At 50.8% G+C, this 20414-nt stretch overlaps 1 protein-coding gene across 3 annotated transcripts in view; it reads right to left on the bottom strand.

Annotated features, from left to right (window-relative positions):
• SUFU (SUFU negative regulator of hedgehog signaling) overlaps positions 1-20414 on the bottom strand; it is a 116989-nt gene that overhangs the window by 12568 nt on the left and 84007 nt on the right. For 2 of the 3 annotated variants that reach the window (XM_042961185.1, XM_042961186.1), the window contains exons 7-10: positions 19384-19540; positions 17438-17549; positions 3908-4042; positions 1933-2071 (exon numbers count right to left, since the gene is read on the bottom strand). In XM_042961185.1, coding sequence (XP_042817119.1) covers positions 1933-2071; positions 3908-4042; positions 17438-17549; positions 19384-19540 — 543 coding nt within the window. The remainder of the gene's footprint in view (positions 1-1932; positions 2072-3907; positions 4043-17437; positions 17550-19383; positions 19541-20414) is intronic. The other variant, XM_007080288.2, reaches the window with a different exon arrangement.

Raw genomic sequence — 20414 nt, 5'->3', positions numbered from 1 at the left:
AGGCCAGCGGCTGGTTCCCACCGCTCCGGTTCCCTGGGCAACAGTGCATGGGAGGGGCCGTGCCCAGTGCTTCAGCTCCCTTGAGGGGGCTGCCCCAGGGTGAGGGGAGTGGGGCTGGGAGTACAACGCCAGTAGCCCGTGGATAAGCGGTTGGATTCAGAACTCTGGGGGCCCTGAGGGGCATCGTGACATCTGCTGAGTCCTCTGGGGGCTGGGGCTCCTAGGCTGATGAGAATGGAGATGATGACCAACCCCTCCTCAGGGTGAGAAGACTTTCTAAGGGGGATAGCAAGACTCTAAGGACAGGTTCAGAGTTGAAGATGTAAAATGTACTGGGGGTAATTTCTTCTTGAGTTTGGGGAGACCCTGGTCCCTACTTTCCCAAGAAAATGTGCTTGAACCTCCAATGCACACAAATGCCATCTGAGGATACTTCTGAGACCTGTCAGCACAGTCATCTACTGGGAATGATGACCTGTGAACCCTTCTGCTGGGTCCCCACCTCCCCCTTCCTTACCAGCAAGAGGCAGCCTGGCTTCCTGGGACATAGCTGGGGTGGGGCGGTGGGGGGCGGGGAGGCCCTTTCCACTTGTGCTGGGCTAGTTTCAAATGTTACACTTCAGAGCTTTTGCTACAGTAACTACCAACACCACATGGACAGAAATCTAATGTTACCAAGTGGGACTTTTAAAATGTATTTATAACTTTATGGTTCAAAGTAATTTTGTTATGAAACAATGTAATAACAACAGTGGAAAAAGGCAAGATAATTTATGGAACACAATATTCCTAAAGCACTAGCTTCCATTTCTTCCTCACTTAGTCTGAGGAGTGTGGTTGGTATTCTTTGTTTGCTGTTTGTTTTAATTAAGGGTTAGTATTTGTGCAGGGGGGCGGCGGGGAGGGCTGGCCTGAAGGAGGAGAAATTCAGTGGCAAGCTCAACCACACACACACACACACACACACACACACACACACACACGCACGCACATCGACAGTTAAGTATGTTTCACAGACCCCCCCCAGACAGGGTTAACCCCACAAAACCAGCATAATTCTCTTCTCCACTACTATAACCATCCTTCCATACACCATAAACAGGGCACAGGCACAGTCAATTTCTGAATTACGGTCAGATCCCCTTTCTTGATACTCCTCAGAGAGGTAAGGTAGAGTTTTCTTCCTCCCACGCACCCAACAAACAAAGAAAAAAACAATGTTCCCCCCTAATACATCTGGGAGTGTGCTGGACCAGCCAAGCACCAGTTATAGACCTGGGACAGGGGTGGGGGCTGGAAGGAGGCCTGTGGCTCTCAGGTCCCAGCACCCCACTTGGCAGTGGCTCTGAAGCTGTGCTCCAGCCAGAAGAGCAAAGGAAGGACAAAGTGTTCTGGACAAGCCAGCAGGTTTCTGTGCAGAAAAGCTGGGTTTCCATTAGGAGGAACAGGACAACCATTAGATGAGGGGAGTGGGGAGGCTCTGTCTGCTGAGGCCTGCCCAACCCAGCCCCAGTCCAGGTCCACACGTCCATTCTCTAGGAGTTCTGGTGGCATTTCCACAGAGACACCTGCAAGTGGCGTCCAGACTCCATCTTATCCTGCTTCACCCTTGGTTTCCTGGGCTTTGGTTTACCCGGGGTGCGGAAAGTCTGGTACCTCTCAAACCTAGATTTCCATGGCAAACCAATGGCCAGGGCCTAGAGAGTTATCCCTGGTGTCTCAGGGGATGGCGGAGAGGCCAGGAAGTACTACAGCTGATGGGATAGGCAGCAGCATCCACACTCCACATGGCTTCTCATAACCAGCCCTTCTGGAAGGGAGTCAACAACAGCTGCCAAGGGAGGGGAGGGGGAGGCAGGTGTGGGAAGAGCCCATGGAAGACAAGGTAGGGAGGGGGAAAAATAAGGTAGGGAAAGAAAAGGAGCCTCTCACTTGTAACCAGGGTCCATGGGCTGCGTAAGGGTGCTCCTCAGTGGCGAAGGCGCCTTCCACTCCCGTGGAAACAAATGTGATGGCCATGTCACCTGTGATACTTTTATACGTAAAGTGCCGTCCATGCAGGAGCCTGCCCCTGGAGGTAGGAACACAGAGACAGTGAGCAACAGGCCTGGCCAAGGCTCAGGGACTGTGGGGGCTGTGCTCCCTGGGACAGGGTGCCTGGCAAATGCCCTCCGGACTGCCCACCTGCCCGCCAACAGGGGACTGTAACCAAACATGGTCCAAGAGAAACCTCTCACGAGTTCTCTACTGCCATTCTTCTGAAGTGCTCAAAGCTAGCAGAGACACTAGATCAGCATTCAAAGGGCCTGCAGGGGCAGTGGAGTACAGCTCCTTCACGTCCTGGTGAGGAAACTGAGACTAGAGAAGGCAGTTAGCAATATGGCCAAGGCCATGCCCAGAACTAAGAGCAGGGTCATGTCCCCCTTTACTTTGAAGGTGGGGGTGAAGCAGTACCTAAACAAACTTCCCAAGCCCCAGGGAGGATGGCATAGTGCCTTCGCAGCACAACTCCTGTGCTCAGGGCAGTGTCTGCCACCTGCTCCTGGGACCTCCCACAAGAACAAAATGGCTAGCCCCGGAGCACCTGTGTGGCTCAGTCAGTGAAGCATCAACTTCAGCTCATGTCAAGATCTCGCTGTGTGTGGCTTTGAGCTCCACATCGGGCTCTGTGCTGACACTGCAGAGCCTGCTTGGGATTTTCTTTCTCTCTCTCTCTCTCTCTCTCTCTCTCTCTCTCTCTCTCTGCCCCTCCCCCACTCGTGCTCGCTCTCAAAATAAATTAATAAACTTAAAAAAAAAAGGCTAGCCCCAAGGCCACAAGCATACCTCAAAACAAACAAATAAATCATAAATCATAATCATCACCATCATCATCATCATCAAAGCTGAAGCCAAATGGGGTCACTCTGAGGGAGCCACAAGAAGCTCCTGTTAATCCCCAGTCTGGAAATACACCTGGGGGAAGGGCAGGCAGGGACAACTAGTGAGCCAGAGATGCCAGTCAGCAAAGGAAGCAAAGCCTGCCCTTGGCTTTCTCAGGCTGCCTTGGATTAACCCTTTACCAGTCTAAAGATCTTGAGCTTGGGCCAGAGAGGGAGCTGGGGAGGAAATGGCTGGGGTCCTGGGACAGGGGGCGGGGGGTCTTTCCAGCCCTTGTTCATTCTGACCACTTGCTATCTTTGCCCTGCTGCTCAGGGTGGTTGGCCAAGGTTGGTTAGCATCCAAACTCTTTTCTCAGGCTCTGGGCTCAGTGGGGAGGGACCAAACCAGGGTAACCCCGTTCTTCCTTGTCATGTTGTCTGAGTTCAGAGTTATTCTGGTCGCCTCCCCTGCTATAAAAGTGAGGGTGGAAACCCCAAGGGCTATGCAAGAGGCCAGCTGAACAGAGTCAGCCCAGTGCAGCATCCCCAAACAGAGAGCTGAATGCTGGCCACAGGGCTGGGTTTTCTGGCACTGTGGACAGCAGCAGAAAGGACACAGCTGGGCTTCTTGGTCCCTCAAGGAGTTTGTTGTGCTGGCCACTGGGTTTGGAGAACTGAGCGCTATGCATGGGAAAAGCAACAAGAAGAAGAAAATAGAGCCCGACCCACCAGAGCCCTGCCCTGCTATTCCAGTGCTACTGACATTGGGCTTGTGGGATGGCAGGGGCGTCTGAGATCGCCGAGACCACTGAGCCTTCCGAAGAGAGTAAGGCTGGAGGGACACCTCTCTGGACAAAGGAGTGTTCTTCCACACAGTGTGGGCTACAGGCTGGTTCAGAGTGCACAGGCCCCCCACAGGCCCAAGATGGAACTGCCTGACTGGCTCTCCTCCCTCCCTGGGTCCCAGACTCCACCCAGGTGTGTGGGAGAAGGCATGCATAGGCCCGGTGGCTCCTTGAGGATGAGCTGTGTGCTGTGGGGCTCACCTTAGGCAAAGGGGAATGAGAGCCCCTGACTCCTGGTTGAATTTCAGATGCACACTCTCAAGTTGTCGTGTGCGGATCAGCTCATGGGGAATGATGGCCGTGGAGCTGTCGCTTTCCAGGCTGTCTTTGCGGCTTCTGCAAAGCAAGCACAGGGACAGGTTCAGCACAAGGTAAATAAATACAAGGAGGAGCAAGATGGGAGTCTCTCAGGGTGGGCTCCCGAATAATGACAATGACCGTGACTGATGATAGTGGTTAACAACACCCACCATTCACCGTGTGCTGGCCAAATGCCAGCAGCTGTGCAAAGCACTTCTCACTGACTACTCTCAACATCCCCATGAGGTGGGTACTATTGTTATATCCCTTTTACAGATAAGGAATTGGGAGATCAGAGAAGTTAAGTAACTTGTGCAGCTCCCACTGCCAGGGAGCATGGAGCTGGAAGCTGGTCGAAGTTAGATTGGGTTCCAAAGCCTCATCTTTGGCCAATACACTATATAAAAGTTTACCTCGCAGTGGCTTGTTCTTCCCTATATAGCAGCAGGAGCATCTGGGAGCCCTTTCTCCCCACCCTGGAGTCTCAGTTCCCAAGTTCTCCAAAGCTGGAGTGCTAGAGTACCAGAAGGTGCGGCTCCAAGAGCTTCCTTCCAGCCGACCCTGAAAAGGCTATGACTTTCAGCAGGCTCCCAGCATGCTCGCTCCTGCTAATGTCTAGGAGCTGCAGTGACATACACATCCTTCATCTAACCAGGAAATGATACAATCCTCAGTGAGGGGGTGGAAACCAGATTCTTAGGAGTCAGACCAGTGGGCCTGGCTGGGCAGCAGAACCAGGCCACCATCCTGCTGGGTTTTGAGGCCCCAGGGGCCCTGTACTAGATTCCTCCTGCCTGTGGCCTTGGCCACAGTGAGCTGTCACTGCTGCCTCACACTCCCTCCTGTCCTGCTTCCCGCCAACAGCTTGCCCACAACTGGGCCACGGGGTCCCTTTGCAATCTAAGATATGTTCTTTCAAATTCAGCTGCCCCCACTGACAGCCTCTCAAATCTGCCTCAGCCGGAAATGAGGGTTACCCACTGATCCTATTCAAAAGGCCGGATCCTAGTTTGGGCTGTGAATCGCAGAACAATTCCCCAAGTGTCCATCAAAACACTGGGTAAGAAGCTCTAGTTATTTATCATTCAAGGGGCAGGAGCCATCCAGGATGTCCAGGCTCCACAGTCAGACAGTCAGTGAGGGGCAGGCCCAACCTCCTCACATGCCGGGGGCGCTGAGGTGCTAGGGCCTTTGGCCAGTGAGGCACCCCGACAGGCAGAGAACCTCCCCAGAGGGAGGGTGTGAGGTCAGCAGGCAAAAGGATAGACGGTGACATGGGGCAGCCAGGGTCCTGCCAAGGCAGTGGTTTACGAAAGCCCTTGAGGTAACGGGGACCAGTCCTATCAGCTGTGTGGATCCACCCCCAGATGTAACCGCTCTGTCACAAAGTGGTCCCTTCCTCTGGTTTGCCAAAGTGAATTCTGAAACTGCCCTTTGCCCTAGCTTCTCTTTTGACAAACCCTTTCACAAGACCCGTGAAGGAGACAAATGCTACGTACGGCCAAGCGGGTCATGGAAGTTCAAGACTGGCAGGAAACTCTGAGGCGGTTTAATCTACTTTTTTCCTTTACAAAAGAGAGCTGGAAACAAGTCCAAGGCCACAGAGATGGTCTGTGGCAGGCCAGTGTGGGAGCCTAGGACCTCTTGCTAGATCTTCTTCCCTTACCACCAAACACCACATGGCAGTGGGTGCCCTCAGGGCCCAGACAAGAGCAGAACTCAGAAGACAGCAGCCCTATTCTGCCCCAGAGCGAGGAGGCCAGAGACTCACTCCTGAGTCCTCACAGCAAGCACCCCCTATATAGGCTATGGTTAACCCTTCTTTCACAGATGAGGAAAATGGAGGCTCAGAGAGGTGAGGTGACGAGCCTGAGGTCAGAGTGAGTTTAAGGGGAAGAGGCAGGGTGTCATTCTTACAATCGCTTCCCTGTGCCATCTCTGACAACGGGCCCAGAGACATACCACCGTGTGCCCAAAAGGAGCTGAAGCCTGGCTGCCAGGCGGGGCCTCTGAGCCTATGGGGCCCACTAGAGGATCCCCGCCTCTCTGGCATGGGCAAAATGCTGATGAACAGCAACTGGGGTAGGGGTGGGGGGTGGAGGGCTGAGAGAGAAGAATCAACAGCACACAGGGCTAGAGACATCTCACGCTGGAGGGAAAAATAAATTGTTGAAAGTCAGCTAAAGTCACCTTGGTAACTGCTACAACACACTCACCCGGAACGAGGACATCAAACCCAACTGCAAACAGCTTTAAAGAAATGGAAAAGAACTTAATCATCTGAAGAATTAATGTGACAAGTGCCCACATTTACACCTCCCACCAACCTTCAATCATTTGAAAACGTACTTTAATCTTTTAAGAGAAAAAAAAAATTGCAAAATGCTAGATCTGCAATCCTGGGGCTTGGGTATTTCCGGCATGCTGCTTCAATGGAAACGCGGCTGCTACACACACACACACACACACACACACACACACACGCACACGCACACGCGCACACACACACGCAGGAGCCCAGCTTTTTGCTGATTTGTTTTTTCTGGACATCGATGCAGAAGCATGAATTATTTGTGTGGCTGGGTGAGGTATTAAATCTGCAGCCGACACAGGTTTGCAATGTTTTGCATGGTTGTCAGCTTAATCTTAGTCATAAAAAAATAAGTACTGTGCTCGCCAGCGTGGCCTAATTTTTCAGCTGGGCTGTTTTTGCCCTGAGCTCCCCGTGGAAGAGAAGGCAGAGCTCCAGGGGGCTGGAAGGGAGAAGGGCTCCCAGGGAAGCACGCCCTACACCCACTGGGGACTGCTAGGGATATGGGGCCGGGGGTGAAGGACTGCTTCAGGTGGCAGAGTGGCTAACGTGTAAGTGCTGGGTTCGACTCTCTCGTGACCTTAGGCAGATAATGAACCCTCTCTCTAAGCGCCAGTATCCTCTTGATGGGGATAAATAATAATACGCTTTTGTTATGGGGATTGAACAAGATGACCGACATGAAGCATCTAACGGTGCCTGAGATGTAGCAGGGGCTCAAAATATATCTGGGCTGGATCAGGGGGCTGCCTCTAGAAGTCTGTCTGCTCTTCCTGCAAGAATGCTGATAGCTTAATAGGGACTTATTTGCCTTTACCAGCTGCCTCTGCCAAATCAGTCTTTACTTCTGAACAAAGGTCCTTGCCCTCAGCTTGGGAGACGGGACTTCTGAGATTGGGTTGGAGGGGCTCCTGACTCCCTGAGCAGACACAGTGGGCCCTGGTCAACTGCTGGTCCTCTGAGAGCGCCCGACCACAGGCCAACAAAAACCCTTGAGGCCTTTGTTCTGCTAAGGGAGGTACCGGCAGGGCCGTCTTCCTTCTACAAAGCACAATGGTCTTCCTGCAATTCTCATCTGCTGGACCTCAAACTACCCAGAAGTAATTTAATCTCTCCTCCCATGATAGCCTTTCAAATCCCTGAAGCTGCTCCCACAGGCCATCATCAGTTTCTCTTTTCCAGTATCTGTGGCTCTGACTTTCAACTATAATCTTAAGACATGGCTCTGAAATCTTCCAGCTATCCACGTCACTTTCTCTTGCGTTTACTCTAGCACGTCAAAGCCAGAGCATCATGTCCAGAAGTGAAGTGTCGTGTGTGGAAATAAGTATAGCATGTGGTCTAACCAGGGCAGATCAAAGAGGGACTATGAGCTTTCTTGTTTGGGAAACTTTATTTCTATTAAAACTGTCATCAAATTGTCTATTCTTTATAACTTCGTCATATTACCAACTTTTACAGCACACCCTCTGTCAACATCTCCCTCAGGCTCTCTCCCATGGTCTGCGCTTGGACCTCCTCTCCCCCATGTTGTATGTACTGTGGATTAGTTGGAGCTGAGAGACAGACTCTGCATTATCTGGCTACTGTTTCAAGCAGTCCAGGTATTTCTGAAACCTGACTCTGGCATCCATCATACTGCCATTCCCTCCTGACTTCAAGTCACTGACAAAACTGATAAACTCACCATCAATGTTCTCATCCCAGGCTTTGATTAAACAGTGAACAGGACAGGGTCAGGCAGACAGGCTGACAGACTGACATCATTACTCTCTGGGTAGGCTCATCCAACCAATTATAAATTTGCCCAACCGTCCCATCACCAAGTCCTTCACCCTCCTGGATGCTCTGTGGACATTCCTCTGTCATGCCAACAATGATGTCAGAAGACATTCTGAAAATGTCTTGCTAAACCCCACCTATAGATCTATAGCACTTCCTTTGTCTATCAGGTAGAAATAGGTAACTATTTTTTTAAGGGGAATTTAAAAAAAAAAGTTTTTATTTGTTTATTCATTTAAGTAATCTCTACATCCAATGTAGGGCTCAAACTCATGACCCTGAGATCAAGAGTCTCAAGCTTCTCCAACTGAGTCAGCTGGGTGCCCCCCTCTCCGCCCTGGCCCTCCACATAACTATTTCTAAAAATAGATGAAGATGGTCCAGCAGGCCTGATTCTGATTCTTCGTGAATCCATGCCAACTCTCAGGGTTCACTGTGCCTCTTAAAGAGTATTCACAGCCTGTTTGCCTTATAATCTAGTCCAGAATTTTCCCTGATGGCTGACACTAAGCTCACTAGTTTGGAGAGTGCAAGATGCTTTTTGCATTTTGAAACTTTTGAGTGCTTTCAGTCTGCCAACACCTTTTTCTTATTCCCTCAAAGGTTGGGGACACCAGCTTCATAAATCCCATCTGCCAATTCGCCTGGTGTTCTGGGGCACAATGCATGTGGACCAGGCAGTGTGAAATCGTGGCTTTCCATCTTCTCATCAATGCCTGTGTGACTCTACTCTGATAACCATTTTTTTTTTTCTTGAGATGGAAGCATAACAGAACTGGAGTAAATCTTGCTTTCTCTCTGTGTTACTGTGTCCAAACGATGGGGCTTAGGTTTTCTTCTTGTTGCTCCAAACAGAAGTACAGAAAATAAAGTCCTTTTTGCTGGTCACAGCACTGTGTTGCAAGACTCAGTTCTTCTTGCGTTTCAGCCTATTTTGACCCTGTTCCTTAATAGTCTGTGCTGGTATAACATACTTCTCCTTCTAGATTTTGTTCAAACTCTTCAAGAAATCTGAGTTAAGTAAGATTCTCTACATACCTGTACTGGTCCCTGGAGGTATTACACCTCCTTTTAGTTTCCAGGGGACTAGTCACAATGCTAATAAGAGGGGCCCTTTACTGAGTGCAGACCGTGGTGCCACGTCCCCACGAAGACCCTTTATATACTTTGCTTCCTTTCATTTTCATGGCAACTCTGTCAAGAGGTATCCTTTTCCCCATTCTACAGATGAAGAAACTGAAACTCAGAGACTTAAATAACTAGCCCAAGGTCACACAGTGAATGAATAATGGGCTGAGACAAAATCCCCAGGTCTTCCTGACGCCAACTATAACAACCACAGTATTTCTCCTTAAGAACTTCCCATCCCTTTGAGTGGGCTTTCATTCTGGGCTTTCAAGGCCACAAGGACACATCTATTTTTTTCCCTGAACTCTTAAAAAAAAAAAAAAACCCAACCTACTTCGTAGAAGCCAAGGCAGGGCTTCCCAAAGGGTATTTGATGGCATCTTAGTTTCAGGGAAGCTCCTGGAAAAGCAGATGGGGCAAGAGCTGGATGCAACACACTGGGTCTCAGGTTAGAGATCTAAAATGCTGGCATTTTGAAGACTCTGAGGACTGCAGAGGGCAAACCAGCCAGTTTCATTTTATGTAAGCCACCATCTTCCAACCTTAGTCATGGAACCCCCTTTTACTTAACACCCAACAAAACCCCCTAAAAGGCTGTGACGACCCTCTATCTGGGGACGACGGGCCCGGCACTGCTCTGACAGGGCACAGGGTTTTCCTTCCTGATCTCGCTCTGCCCAGATGCTCTCCTCCAGCGCCCTATCACTTCCACTCCATCCGTCTCCACTGCTGGTCAGCATCAGGTGCACAGCCGAGTGCCCCTCACTGTTCCCTTTATGCCAAGATAGCTGCTCTCAGGAGACCTGTTGGGCGGTTACCGGCTGCTAACCTTCAGCTCTCAGCCCGGTGCTGGGGCAGCTGAAGTGCCTCTACATGACCAGGGCTGCCTTGGTGCCAATTCTGTGATTTTCAGTGAGAACAGGTTATCCTTTCCTTTCGGTGGACGGGGTGAGCTGGAACAGCTCCTACAATATCACTTCTTGGACTTTTATTTATGATTCTTTTTAAAGTTTAAAGAGTCACAGAGTCCTGGCAGGTTCATTCCAACAGGCAGCAGTCTTCCCATCCCACTCCTCGGAGACAACCACAATCCTCTCTGTAGGCTGACTCCTTTGATGTTTTCCTCATTATTTCTGATATACTTTATTTCTTTCTACTTCCCGATATTCCCCTCTCAGGTTTTACCTATTGACTTCCTACTAAGGAATATGAGCTTTTAGCTCTCTTCTGTCCCCTACTCCAGCCCTCCCACCTTCCCAAGAGAACGGTATCGTAAGTTGGTTTGGATCAGTATCAAGTGTCTACATTATTATATGAAACCAAGGCTGTTTACAACTGAGCCTGTTACAACTATGATGTCTACTCTTAGTAAAGTATACTTCTCTGGTGCAGTTTTCTATTTTCCTTGGTTTTAACAACAATCTTGGTTTTCTACTGTGTTTATTACTAATTAAATCCTAAACTACCAATGGTCTAGAGATTTCCCCAAGACACTCATATACATCAAGTATTTATCAATTTTATCTCTTTTATTAAATTTTATTTGAGAGAGAGAGAGAGAGAGAGTGAGCGAGCAGGGAGGAGGGACAGAGGGAGACAGAGAGAATCTTCAGCAGACTCCACGCTCAGCCCGATGCAGGGCTCAATCTCATGACCCTTGGTATTATTACCTGAGCTAAAATCAAGAGTCAGACACTCAGCTGACTGAGCTACCCAGGTGCCCCTAAATTTTATCTTTTCATAGAGCTTCCTCCAGAGGTCCTTCCAAACTGGCTGCCTTCCATTCTTGCTGCACAGCTGTCCTCACTGTCACCCTGGTGATTCCCCTTGCCTCTTTCCCATGCTGGACCCCATTTCCTGTACCCCACTTGTATGCCTCACTCATTCTGCTGGAATAGTGAACAGAGTTCACTGTAGTTTTTGGTGTGCTTTTCTCAAACAGTGCCCGTTGACCTGCTACCCTCATGGGTTTCGAGGCAAACTAAGATACCAGCTTTACTCTGTACAGTGGTGTATAAACTTCCAAGGCCTACTTTCCAGTTACTTTTTCCTATGATTGGCAGGAACCCCCTCCACTTTATCCTCTTTTAAAGGCAGCACCCAAGTGGTGAAGAGGCCTGGCTCAAACAACCCAAGGTTCAAATCTTGGGTCTGACAATTATTCCCAGCTTACTGACCCTAGATAAGTTATAAAATCTGTCTAAGCCTCCGTGTTGTAATTTGTACAAACGGGGACAACAGCAGCCCACAACACGGGGCCTGGCACACAGCAGTGCTCGATAAAAACTGCCTGCACAGCCACAAGAACCTGTCCAGCCCAGGATGCTTCCTGTAGTGGGAACAGTGAGGGGTGGTGTATGGGACAGCTTAGATGCACACCTCGGTAATTCAGGAATTGATCTAAATCTTTCCATTTATTTCTTTACCACCTGTCTATGTAACACATTCTATATTTATGCTTCCCACTACATAAGGTGACTTTTTACATATCCTAAAACACTCTCTGCTTCCAGTGTCAAGAGAGATTCCTGATTTCTAGGACTGTATAGTTTATGGCACATGCTCTGTTCACCCTACCCACACTTTACAGACCGACAGAACTGTATCCATATTTCCTCTCCACCCAGGTCTCTTCAGATCAAAAAGTCTTAACTTTTCCATTTAAGCCTAAGGGTACTTATTGGTCATATTCTATCAATGGCAGCAGGCATGGAAAGGAGAGCAGCTGAACCTCTGAGGCTCCCTTTAGCCACAATCCCAGTCCCGTGACAGTGGTGACATCTGCACTGGCCACACGACTCGGGGCCTCCCCCTTGGAGATGCCCGGGAGTGGGAACCAGGGCATCAGAGTTGGCAACTATTCAATAGTGAAGCGGGTTTGGCATGCGGAGCCCAGCCCAACCTCTGGCTTCCGCCTCTAGCCTGGGAGATTATTCCTTTTGCTTTCAGACTGCTGACGAAAGCTCTGAACTTTCCAGAGAAAAAACCAGCTGAAGGTCCCCCTTCAGGGCAGGATTGGGACAGGGTATAGGTGTGGGGTCGGGGTAAAGGCACTAGCTCACCTCCACAGCTACTACTAAGCCCAAGGCTGTATCACCTGGTAAACACCAGTAGCCAAACGATAAAGAACCGTATTTTCACCGTGAATACCCCAAGGGCAGGACGTGACAATGGAACAGCGGGGCAGGGTGTGACTAAAGAAGAGTGAGTGAGCAAAATTGCCATGATGGTGAGGGGATTCCTTCAGCAACCATTAACTCCTCTGGGCACCAGGGACCCCCGCCCCCTTGCCCAGCCCCCCAACTTGAGTGGGAGATGAGGATGCCTGCTTTCCTGAGTGAGCCCACTCTCACCAGAACGCCTAGCTTTCTGTTTTCTGAGACACTGAGTCATTTCCTCTCTCCAGCTCTCACCTTCGAGCCTTCCTTTTCCCTTCCCTGGAGAAGTGACTCACTGCTGAAGTGTTGGGTGACACTGAGGATCAAAGATGGGCGATAAAAATACTCCTGATTGTGCAACTTGAAGAAGGGGGATGCAGTGTAGACTGAGGATTCAACACGCTGGCCATGAACTCTGAGGCCACGGCTCCATGTCTCTGGGATGGTGGAGCAGAGCAAGGAGTTCAAACACCAATCGGCCTGGGCCGGATTTGCTGTGGGGCCCCTTGTTCTGTCCTCTCAAATGTTTGTCTCTGAGAAAGGCACACAAAGGCAGGCACTTAGCACAACATGCGTGGATCACAGAGGCCTGGGCCCTTCCTCCCATCAGCCCTGCGGAGCCTGGCTGGGGCCCTGTGAGCAGGGCTGTTTCTTTCTGGGTTTTCTCTCCAGTGAAAACAACCGTACTTCCCCAGCGTGGGAGTGGTGAGGGAAGCCAACGTGACAGACTCAGGCTCCGGGCTGGCCGCTGCACTGATGTGATGGATCCTTTGAGCAGGGTCACCCACAACTCCCTGCACGTGAGCCCTGCGCCCCAGTGGCCCAGCTGTTTTCCCGGACCGAAACTCACCTTCCTTCACCCAATTCGCTAGATGCAAACTGGATATTTTCTTCTCCTAGTGAATCATCACAGACCTCATAGGGTGAGCAAAACAAAACACAAGTTTCTCTAAAGGATGACTCCCTGGCCAGGTTATAAGCTATTCAAGATGGGAACAGAGGCAGCAAAGTCACTCCGTCCAAAAGGCAAACAGATGGGAGCAGAGACACTCATAAAAGTAGGGAGAAATATATGTGCACGCGTGTGTGTGTTGGGGGGTTGTGCAGTGGAGACTGTCACAACCAGAGAATTCATGCTAAAAACCTTAATTCTTCAGGAAATTAAGGCAAAAAAGCAAAAATGAAAAAAAAAAAAAAAGCCTTAAAAGCCGCTGGCATGATCCCAGAAGACTGAGAAACTTGGCTCAGAAATGATGGTTAGTTTGCTTTTTAAAGATGCCTCAACTACAAAGTGGTTTTCTCACAGTCAGGAACCTTCCCCTGCCAACACATATGTACACACACGCATGAGCCCTGCCCTTCTGTGGGAGGGTATGTGACCCAGAGAGCTTTGTAAAGGTCCTCCAACCTCAGTCAAGTGAGACCCTGGCAGAGAGAGGGGGAGGTCCTGGAACACTGCTGCAGGTTCCCAGCATCAGAGAAGTTTATGAAAATGCAAAGCTCCCCACCCAGTGCACCTGACCACACACATCCTCTGAGTCCCTGCGAGAGGCTAGGGAGCAAAGTCCAAACTCCACAGAACAGTCTAGGCAACCTCAGACAGAGAAGATGCCCGGGGCCTCTTCTCCCCCTCAGGTCCCTACCACTGCCGGCAGGCACAGTCCTTAAGCCAGGCTCTCAGTGGCCAAAAGGAGTTGCTTCCCATGCTTCCCAAACTCACCCGGGGAGGGCAGTGGGAAGGGAGGCGCCAGTGAGCCGAAGGAGGCTTTTCTCAACTGATCATCTTGGGAAAAGCCAGATACAAATTTCACGGCTGGAATGCAAGGGTTGTGAAACCCTGAAAGAAGCCCCAAAAGGGGCCAAGGACTCTCCTTCCAGGAAGGCGGTGGGAGGAGGGCTGGCAAGCGCAAATGGGAGAGGAGCAGGTTACCCAGAGGGGCCTGCCTTTCTGGGAAGCAGGAAGTAAGGTCAAAAGAAAGAAAGGAAGAAAGAAATCCCCTAGCCCTGAGGTGGTAGAGGGGACAGAGATAGGGTTGGTTTTGCTTCTGAACATAAAGAAAACTAGGCTTTGTGTCAAAAAGTAATTCTGGTATAAACGAGCCAAATATGATACAGCTCGTTATCTCTGGGATTTGGAAGCACCGAACTGACCACATGTCCTCCCTAGAGTTAAATAAGCATAGTAAGCTTCTAACATGGGACTTAGTCTTGTCCTCAGTGTCATGTGAGACGTTCCTAGTCCTGCTCCAACTAGTTAGATGAGGTCCCCCAATGAGGGTCACTAGTACCTCAGCCTTGTGTGCCCCTCATGCGGTCCCTGAGAATGGGGTAAGGAAGGTCACAAGTAGGGAAGACTGCCCTAAGCTCCACCCTTTTCTAACCTTGGACAAGTTACTTACTAGCCTCTTTGTACCTCAGTTTCCTCACCTATAAAAGGGGGATAATAAGATTATCTACTTCACAAAGTGACTCAGAGTAAATTAAGCTCACGTGGCATAAAGCACTTGGAACATTACTTGGCACACAGTAGTCACTATGGAGACGTCAGCTGCTTTTGGGGTGTGAAAAGAGCAAGGGCTCGACGCCCCCCTCAAGTGGGCCAGAGTTCACACTAATGCCCAGGCTCCATCGGCTCTTCTGAATCGTAGCCTTCTCAGACCATACCCAGACCCATGTGGAACCAGCACGCCCCAGCCTAGAAAGCCTGACTAAAGGAAAATCAGACATGCACACACAATAAGGCCCACGCTGGTTGTTCCCCCACAGGGAGAGGAGCAAACACGAGTGCCAGCACATTTTGGGCCGGCTTTCTCAGTCGCATCCATGTGGTTTATCTGAAACGGGGTCAGGTCCCAGAGTGGGCAGCATAGATATTACAATCGTGCTTGCTGATCTAAACTGAGCCCATCATCATCGATCGTGAGATAACAGCGAGCTACAGCCTCGAGACACTTGAAGAGTGTGTTGGAAAAGGTTCTTGGCAAAGTAGGAAGAACCATTTCTCAACCAATTGCTAACAAATTGGTAACCAGTACCGAGAACCTCAGAAGAGACGTTCTGATTCCCTCCAGGCTGCAGATTCCAGCACTTTGGAGACCTGACTGGGCACTTGAGCTGCAGGGAAGGGAAATGACCCCAAAGGGCCAGCACCCCTGATCTATTTCCACCCATCTACAGATAGCCCTTGGACCAGATCCAATACCCCTCTGCCCAGTCAGGGGTGGGCTGAGTCTGGGCTCTATGTATGCATCCGGGAACCCTGAACCCTTGGGTCCCCACAACGGGTGGAAGTGCAGCAGCTGGACGTATGCCCAGGACAGGGAGCGAGATTTCAAGCCTGTTGTACAAATATAAGAGGGGCAAGTGGGGTGTGTCTCTGCAGGAGCCCCTGCCCTTCTTTCCAGAAACCTGGACCTTCCAGAGTTGACAAGGCCGTCTGAACTGAGACAGTCTACAAGTTACAGGCAATATGCTTAAGCCTTTAAGCCTTCAAGTACCTCCCGGCCTCCCGGCCAGTGCCAACGGGGCCTAGAAGGAGAAGCCAAGCTCAGGGCATGGGAAGGAGCATGGCCCTGGGACAGGGTCCAGACTCATAGGTGGAGAGCTTCCAGATGCCCCACGCCTCAGCCTGGCCATCTGCTGCTGCCAGGGGAAGATCATGGTGCCTCACGCCAGCTAGTTCAAAGCAGAAGGCTGGAGAAACCCACTGGCTGGAGTTGAAAGCTGCTCGGAGGTGGCAGTGGAGGCTTCTCCAGGCTCTTGCCAAAAAGTTCAACCCGCCTGGCTTCTGGACGGCAGATTCACCAGGTGAGCCATCTTGGGCAGCCAGAGTAACCAGCCCTCCCTCCTCCACAATCTGCTCCCAGGTTGAAGCTTTGACTTTAACCAGCCAGGCCTCCCCTGTTCCATCCACGTCAGCTCCTTCTCCTGCTTGAAAGTTCTAGGGCACCTTCAGGGTCCGTCTCATGTTCTTGCTCCTCCAAGAAGCCCTCCCTGACTATTCCAGATCATGCTGACTTGTCTTTTCTGTAGACTAGTAGATCACTACCACTTCTGGGGATCATGGATGAGGAGATGGAGCTAGAATTCAAAGAGGTAGCTATTTCTAACTAACTGCATCTACACCCAGACTCACACCAACTTCAGTTCACGCACCCCCAAAGGAAGAGCCTATATCCTAGGTGGCCCTCTGGGCCCTGAGCTTGCCACACAGCAAGCATGTAATAAAGACTTCTCAGAAGAAGGATAGATCACCCTGGTCTTGCAGGAGTTCTGTGCTTCCCTTTTAGCCCAGGGTGCAGCAACTTCCTCCCTGGCAGGCAAGGTTTCTGCTCTGGGCTGCCAACTCCCAGGCAGCCCTTGCCAGCATCTATTCCCTATAGCTTCCCTGAATCAAAGGGCAGAAGGGGGTGCCCAGCTCCAGCCCTGCCTACCACTTATCACCTATCAGAGGAAGAGAGGTCAGCAGGAAGAGGATCTGACCTGTAGGGGTGGCCACAGTCTCTCCCAAGGGCTATTGGGGCCCCACGACAGGCAGCAGAGGCCTGCAAAGGACTTCCCTTCCCTTCCCTGGGCCTCATGGAAGGGAGGCAGGAAAAAGGGCCTCAGCAGCAGGCATCCACTATGGGCCTGGCCAGACAGGGAGGCCCCTGGGGCTGCAGCTATCAGCCGGAGACCAGGCTCCAGGAAGGAAGGAAGGGCAACTCTGGCCTAGGCCGAGATAAGGAGGGGAGTCGTGCTCAGCACAATGGGCTCCCACAAGGCTGGGATTTTGCCCCAACTTGGCCTCCCGTCTGCTCACACAGCCCATGTAAATATTTACTGATGTTTATATTTCTGGTCCGCTAGGTTCCCTCTGAGGCCCTTTTATGACCCACAGATCTGTGTGCCCCAGAGACCCTGGGCCCATCCAACAAGGGCTATGGGCATTGTTCTCTCTCATGCAAGCCCCAGGGACGGACCCTTCAGAACAAAACTTCCCCCCACTTGTACCAGCCCTGGAACACTGCTTTCAGGAAGCTGTACTAGCCCCCTCTTGGGCAAGGAACTTACGGGGCCCGGTCGTGGGTGAAGCCGTTCTGCCGCTGAGGGTTGATTGGCGGAAGGACAGGTTTGCTGTTGATCTCAAGTCCTCTCCTCAAGGTCTCCCGGATCTGCTCCGTGTCTGCAACAACACCACTAAGCTGCCTCATGGGCTCCTAACATCCCACTTGGAACCTGGCTCTGCAGACATGCTGGGGAAAGGCCCTGTGAAGCCCACGAGCCCACCCTAGAGCTGAGTGAGAGCAGTACGAGCACACAGGGCAGATGAGGCACCATGCTCTCAAGAAACTTCTGGTCTGAAGAGTGCCATTCTTGTAGAAGACAATAGGAGGTGACCTCCGGACTTCAGAAGGGCACCTTCCAAGACAGGGCTTTTCACTGTCCTTCCCCTTCCTGGGCCACAAGCCCTAGGTTTACCCTTAACATAGCCCCAGAGAGTGACTAACAAGGTCTTTGCCAGTGCCCAAGATCACTTAGGGATGCTTCCCACTGTAATGGGTGCCACTAAGGGCTGCAAGTGTCTTGCCATAAATGAACTCTTATATAGTTTCTGGGTTCTGGTTGGTCATATGGTATCTGGCCCTGCCACCCTTCTCCTTGGGCTAGGTCAGTGGGATGATGAAGTCACCTCCCTACCTTGGCCCGGGAACCTTGTCTCTCCATGGGTCTGCCAAGGGCCAGGGGGTGAGAGAGGAATCTCTTGGTGGGACTATTTCTTTGCAAGGTGCTTTGCTGATCTTTGGGATGAAGCTCACTATTCTGGTCCCCTACAGAGATTTTGGTCTAAGACTTACCTCTGCAAACTGCAAACACATCCAAAAAAGCAAATTAATGCTGAGTGCTCCAAGGATGGGCTTAAAGTGGACTACAGAGGTAGTAATACTCACTTTTCTAACTGTCTGCCTTGTTACAGTGATGCAGGTACTTGTATAATTTTTAAAAATTAGCCAATCATGAAATTGGCTAATTGAAATTGTGGACAAGACTATGAATCCCTCCTTATACTACCTCTTTCGTCAAAAGCAACTGAATGATTTTAATAACTGCTGACTTTCTCTCGGAACTTCTGATGGGTTTAGCACACCAACAGAACAAGCAAGAAGGCAAAAGGGAGTCAGATATTTGCACCAGGGGTTTAAGTTTGTCCTTTATGGAAAGAGAAGTGCTTTTGTGCTATCACATGTGTAGGTATTTTATTCAGGACTGTGGGTATCTTACTCTTCAAACAATAAGAAAAGGTGGAGGAAATCGAGAAAGAAAGTAGAAAAAGCTGTGAACACACGTATATGTAAAGGCCTGCTTTCCTTTTGCAGTTTGGTAGGGATGCCCTTTGCTAAGAACCACAGCTGTTTCTGCTGCCAAGACCACCTTGGTGAGCTTCTAACAGGAGAGCCATATCCTCCTTCCCCAAGGCCCTGCTCAGAAGGCAGTGGGTACAGGGTGCCCGGCACACAGCCACTTACACTATATCTGCAGGACAGTGAGGCAGGGAAGTTAGTGGGCTGGCCTCACACTCAGGCCTCTCTCATCTAAGGCCTGGGAGGGCCTGAGGCCATAGTGATTCTTGGGTCTGGCATGGCTTTCAAGCCGGAGCTGGGCCCTGTGTCAATTCCGTGGGTGGCCGATGCTCGTTCTTTTGCGCTTGGGTGGACTATGGTCTTTTCCTGTAACTGTTCTGTGGCTTCCACTCACCTCCATGACCTCAGATAGCAAGGGGCAAATCTAAAACACAATGGTCACTGCTCGTGGTGCATCTGAAATACACACAGGAAACACAGGAGAAATGGCCCAATAAAGCTCTCCTCATGCCACCCTTTGGAAGGCTTCATTTGCTGTTTAGATCCTGCCAGGAAGGGAACTATTGAATGGGCTGCTGTTGTTGGAGACTCGTCCTAGAGAGCCCGAAAACTGGGCCTGGGGCAAAGAGAAGGGGAAGGCTTGGTGGTAGCAGCTACCTTTGCCAGAGAGCCGCCGTGGCTGTGTGCCGATACAGATGCTCCGGCTGTCCTCGTCATCCTCAGGGGGCCGGCTCAGGTCATCCCAGGCGCATTTGGCACTGACGCCACTCAGGTTGGAGCCATCCGTCTCGATGCCTTTGTCAACTCTCTCCTGCTTGGAAAGAACCAAAGAGCCAGAGTTCCTTCAGCGAACTGGTGGCCCAGGGTCACCACCACCCTTCTGGTATTTAACGATTCTTGTAGGTGCTGAGCACAGGATAGGTGCTGGAAGAGCAGGATCTCTGATCTTGTTCTGCCCTGGTTACTAACACATGACAGTCTCTGCCAGCCACTGGACTCCTCCAGGGGAACCAGGGATCAGGGGAAGCCAGGAAGCATGAAAATCCCAAGGGAAGCTTCTCCTCTAGCTCAACCTTCCAGTAAAATGACCTGCACACCTGTTTCGGAGCTCTAATTCTGCCCACCTCATGCCAGCCCATGGAGCTGATGCGGCAGAGAAAGGAACTATTTCCCTGAGGAAAGGTACAGTCCTTCCTCTCCTCCCTGGTTAGCCAGGAAAAACCCCTTGTTACTGCTACAGAGAACGGGGCGGAAGCCTGCCAGGTGGGAGGGGCCAGGGCTCAGCCCAACTTCTCCAACCTCACACCTGCAGTTTCCTCTTCTAACAGCAGAGGGTGTGGTCACCCACAGAAGCGTCACCAGAGAGCAGAAGGGCAGGACTTCCTCTAGCTGCATCACTAACTTGTTTGGCAAAGGATTCTGGATGGAGTTTCTTTTCCGTGTCTTAGACTGAAATGGGGGCCTGGAGGGCAGTGACCAACTACAGACCCCACCAGAGGCCCTTCCTTTGTGCAGGCCTTGGCACTGTGGAGTCCAAACACTCTCCAAATCGCCTCAAGGAAGAGCTGTACCCAAACATCCCTGGGATTTCTGGTAAAACATAGTTCTGTGATGCTGGGCGTTGGATGAAAGGTCATCTGGAAGGCTCTAGCAACATTGCTTATAAACAGCCACGTGGGCCAAATAAA

The sequence above is a fragment of the Panthera tigris genome, chromosome D2 (genome assembly GCF_018350195.1).
Source record: "Panthera tigris isolate Pti1 chromosome D2, P.tigris_Pti1_mat1.1, whole genome shotgun sequence".
Lineage (NCBI taxonomy): Eukaryota > Metazoa > Chordata > Mammalia > Carnivora > Felidae > Panthera > Panthera tigris.
This window is presented reverse-complemented; position numbering and strand designations above follow the sequence as displayed.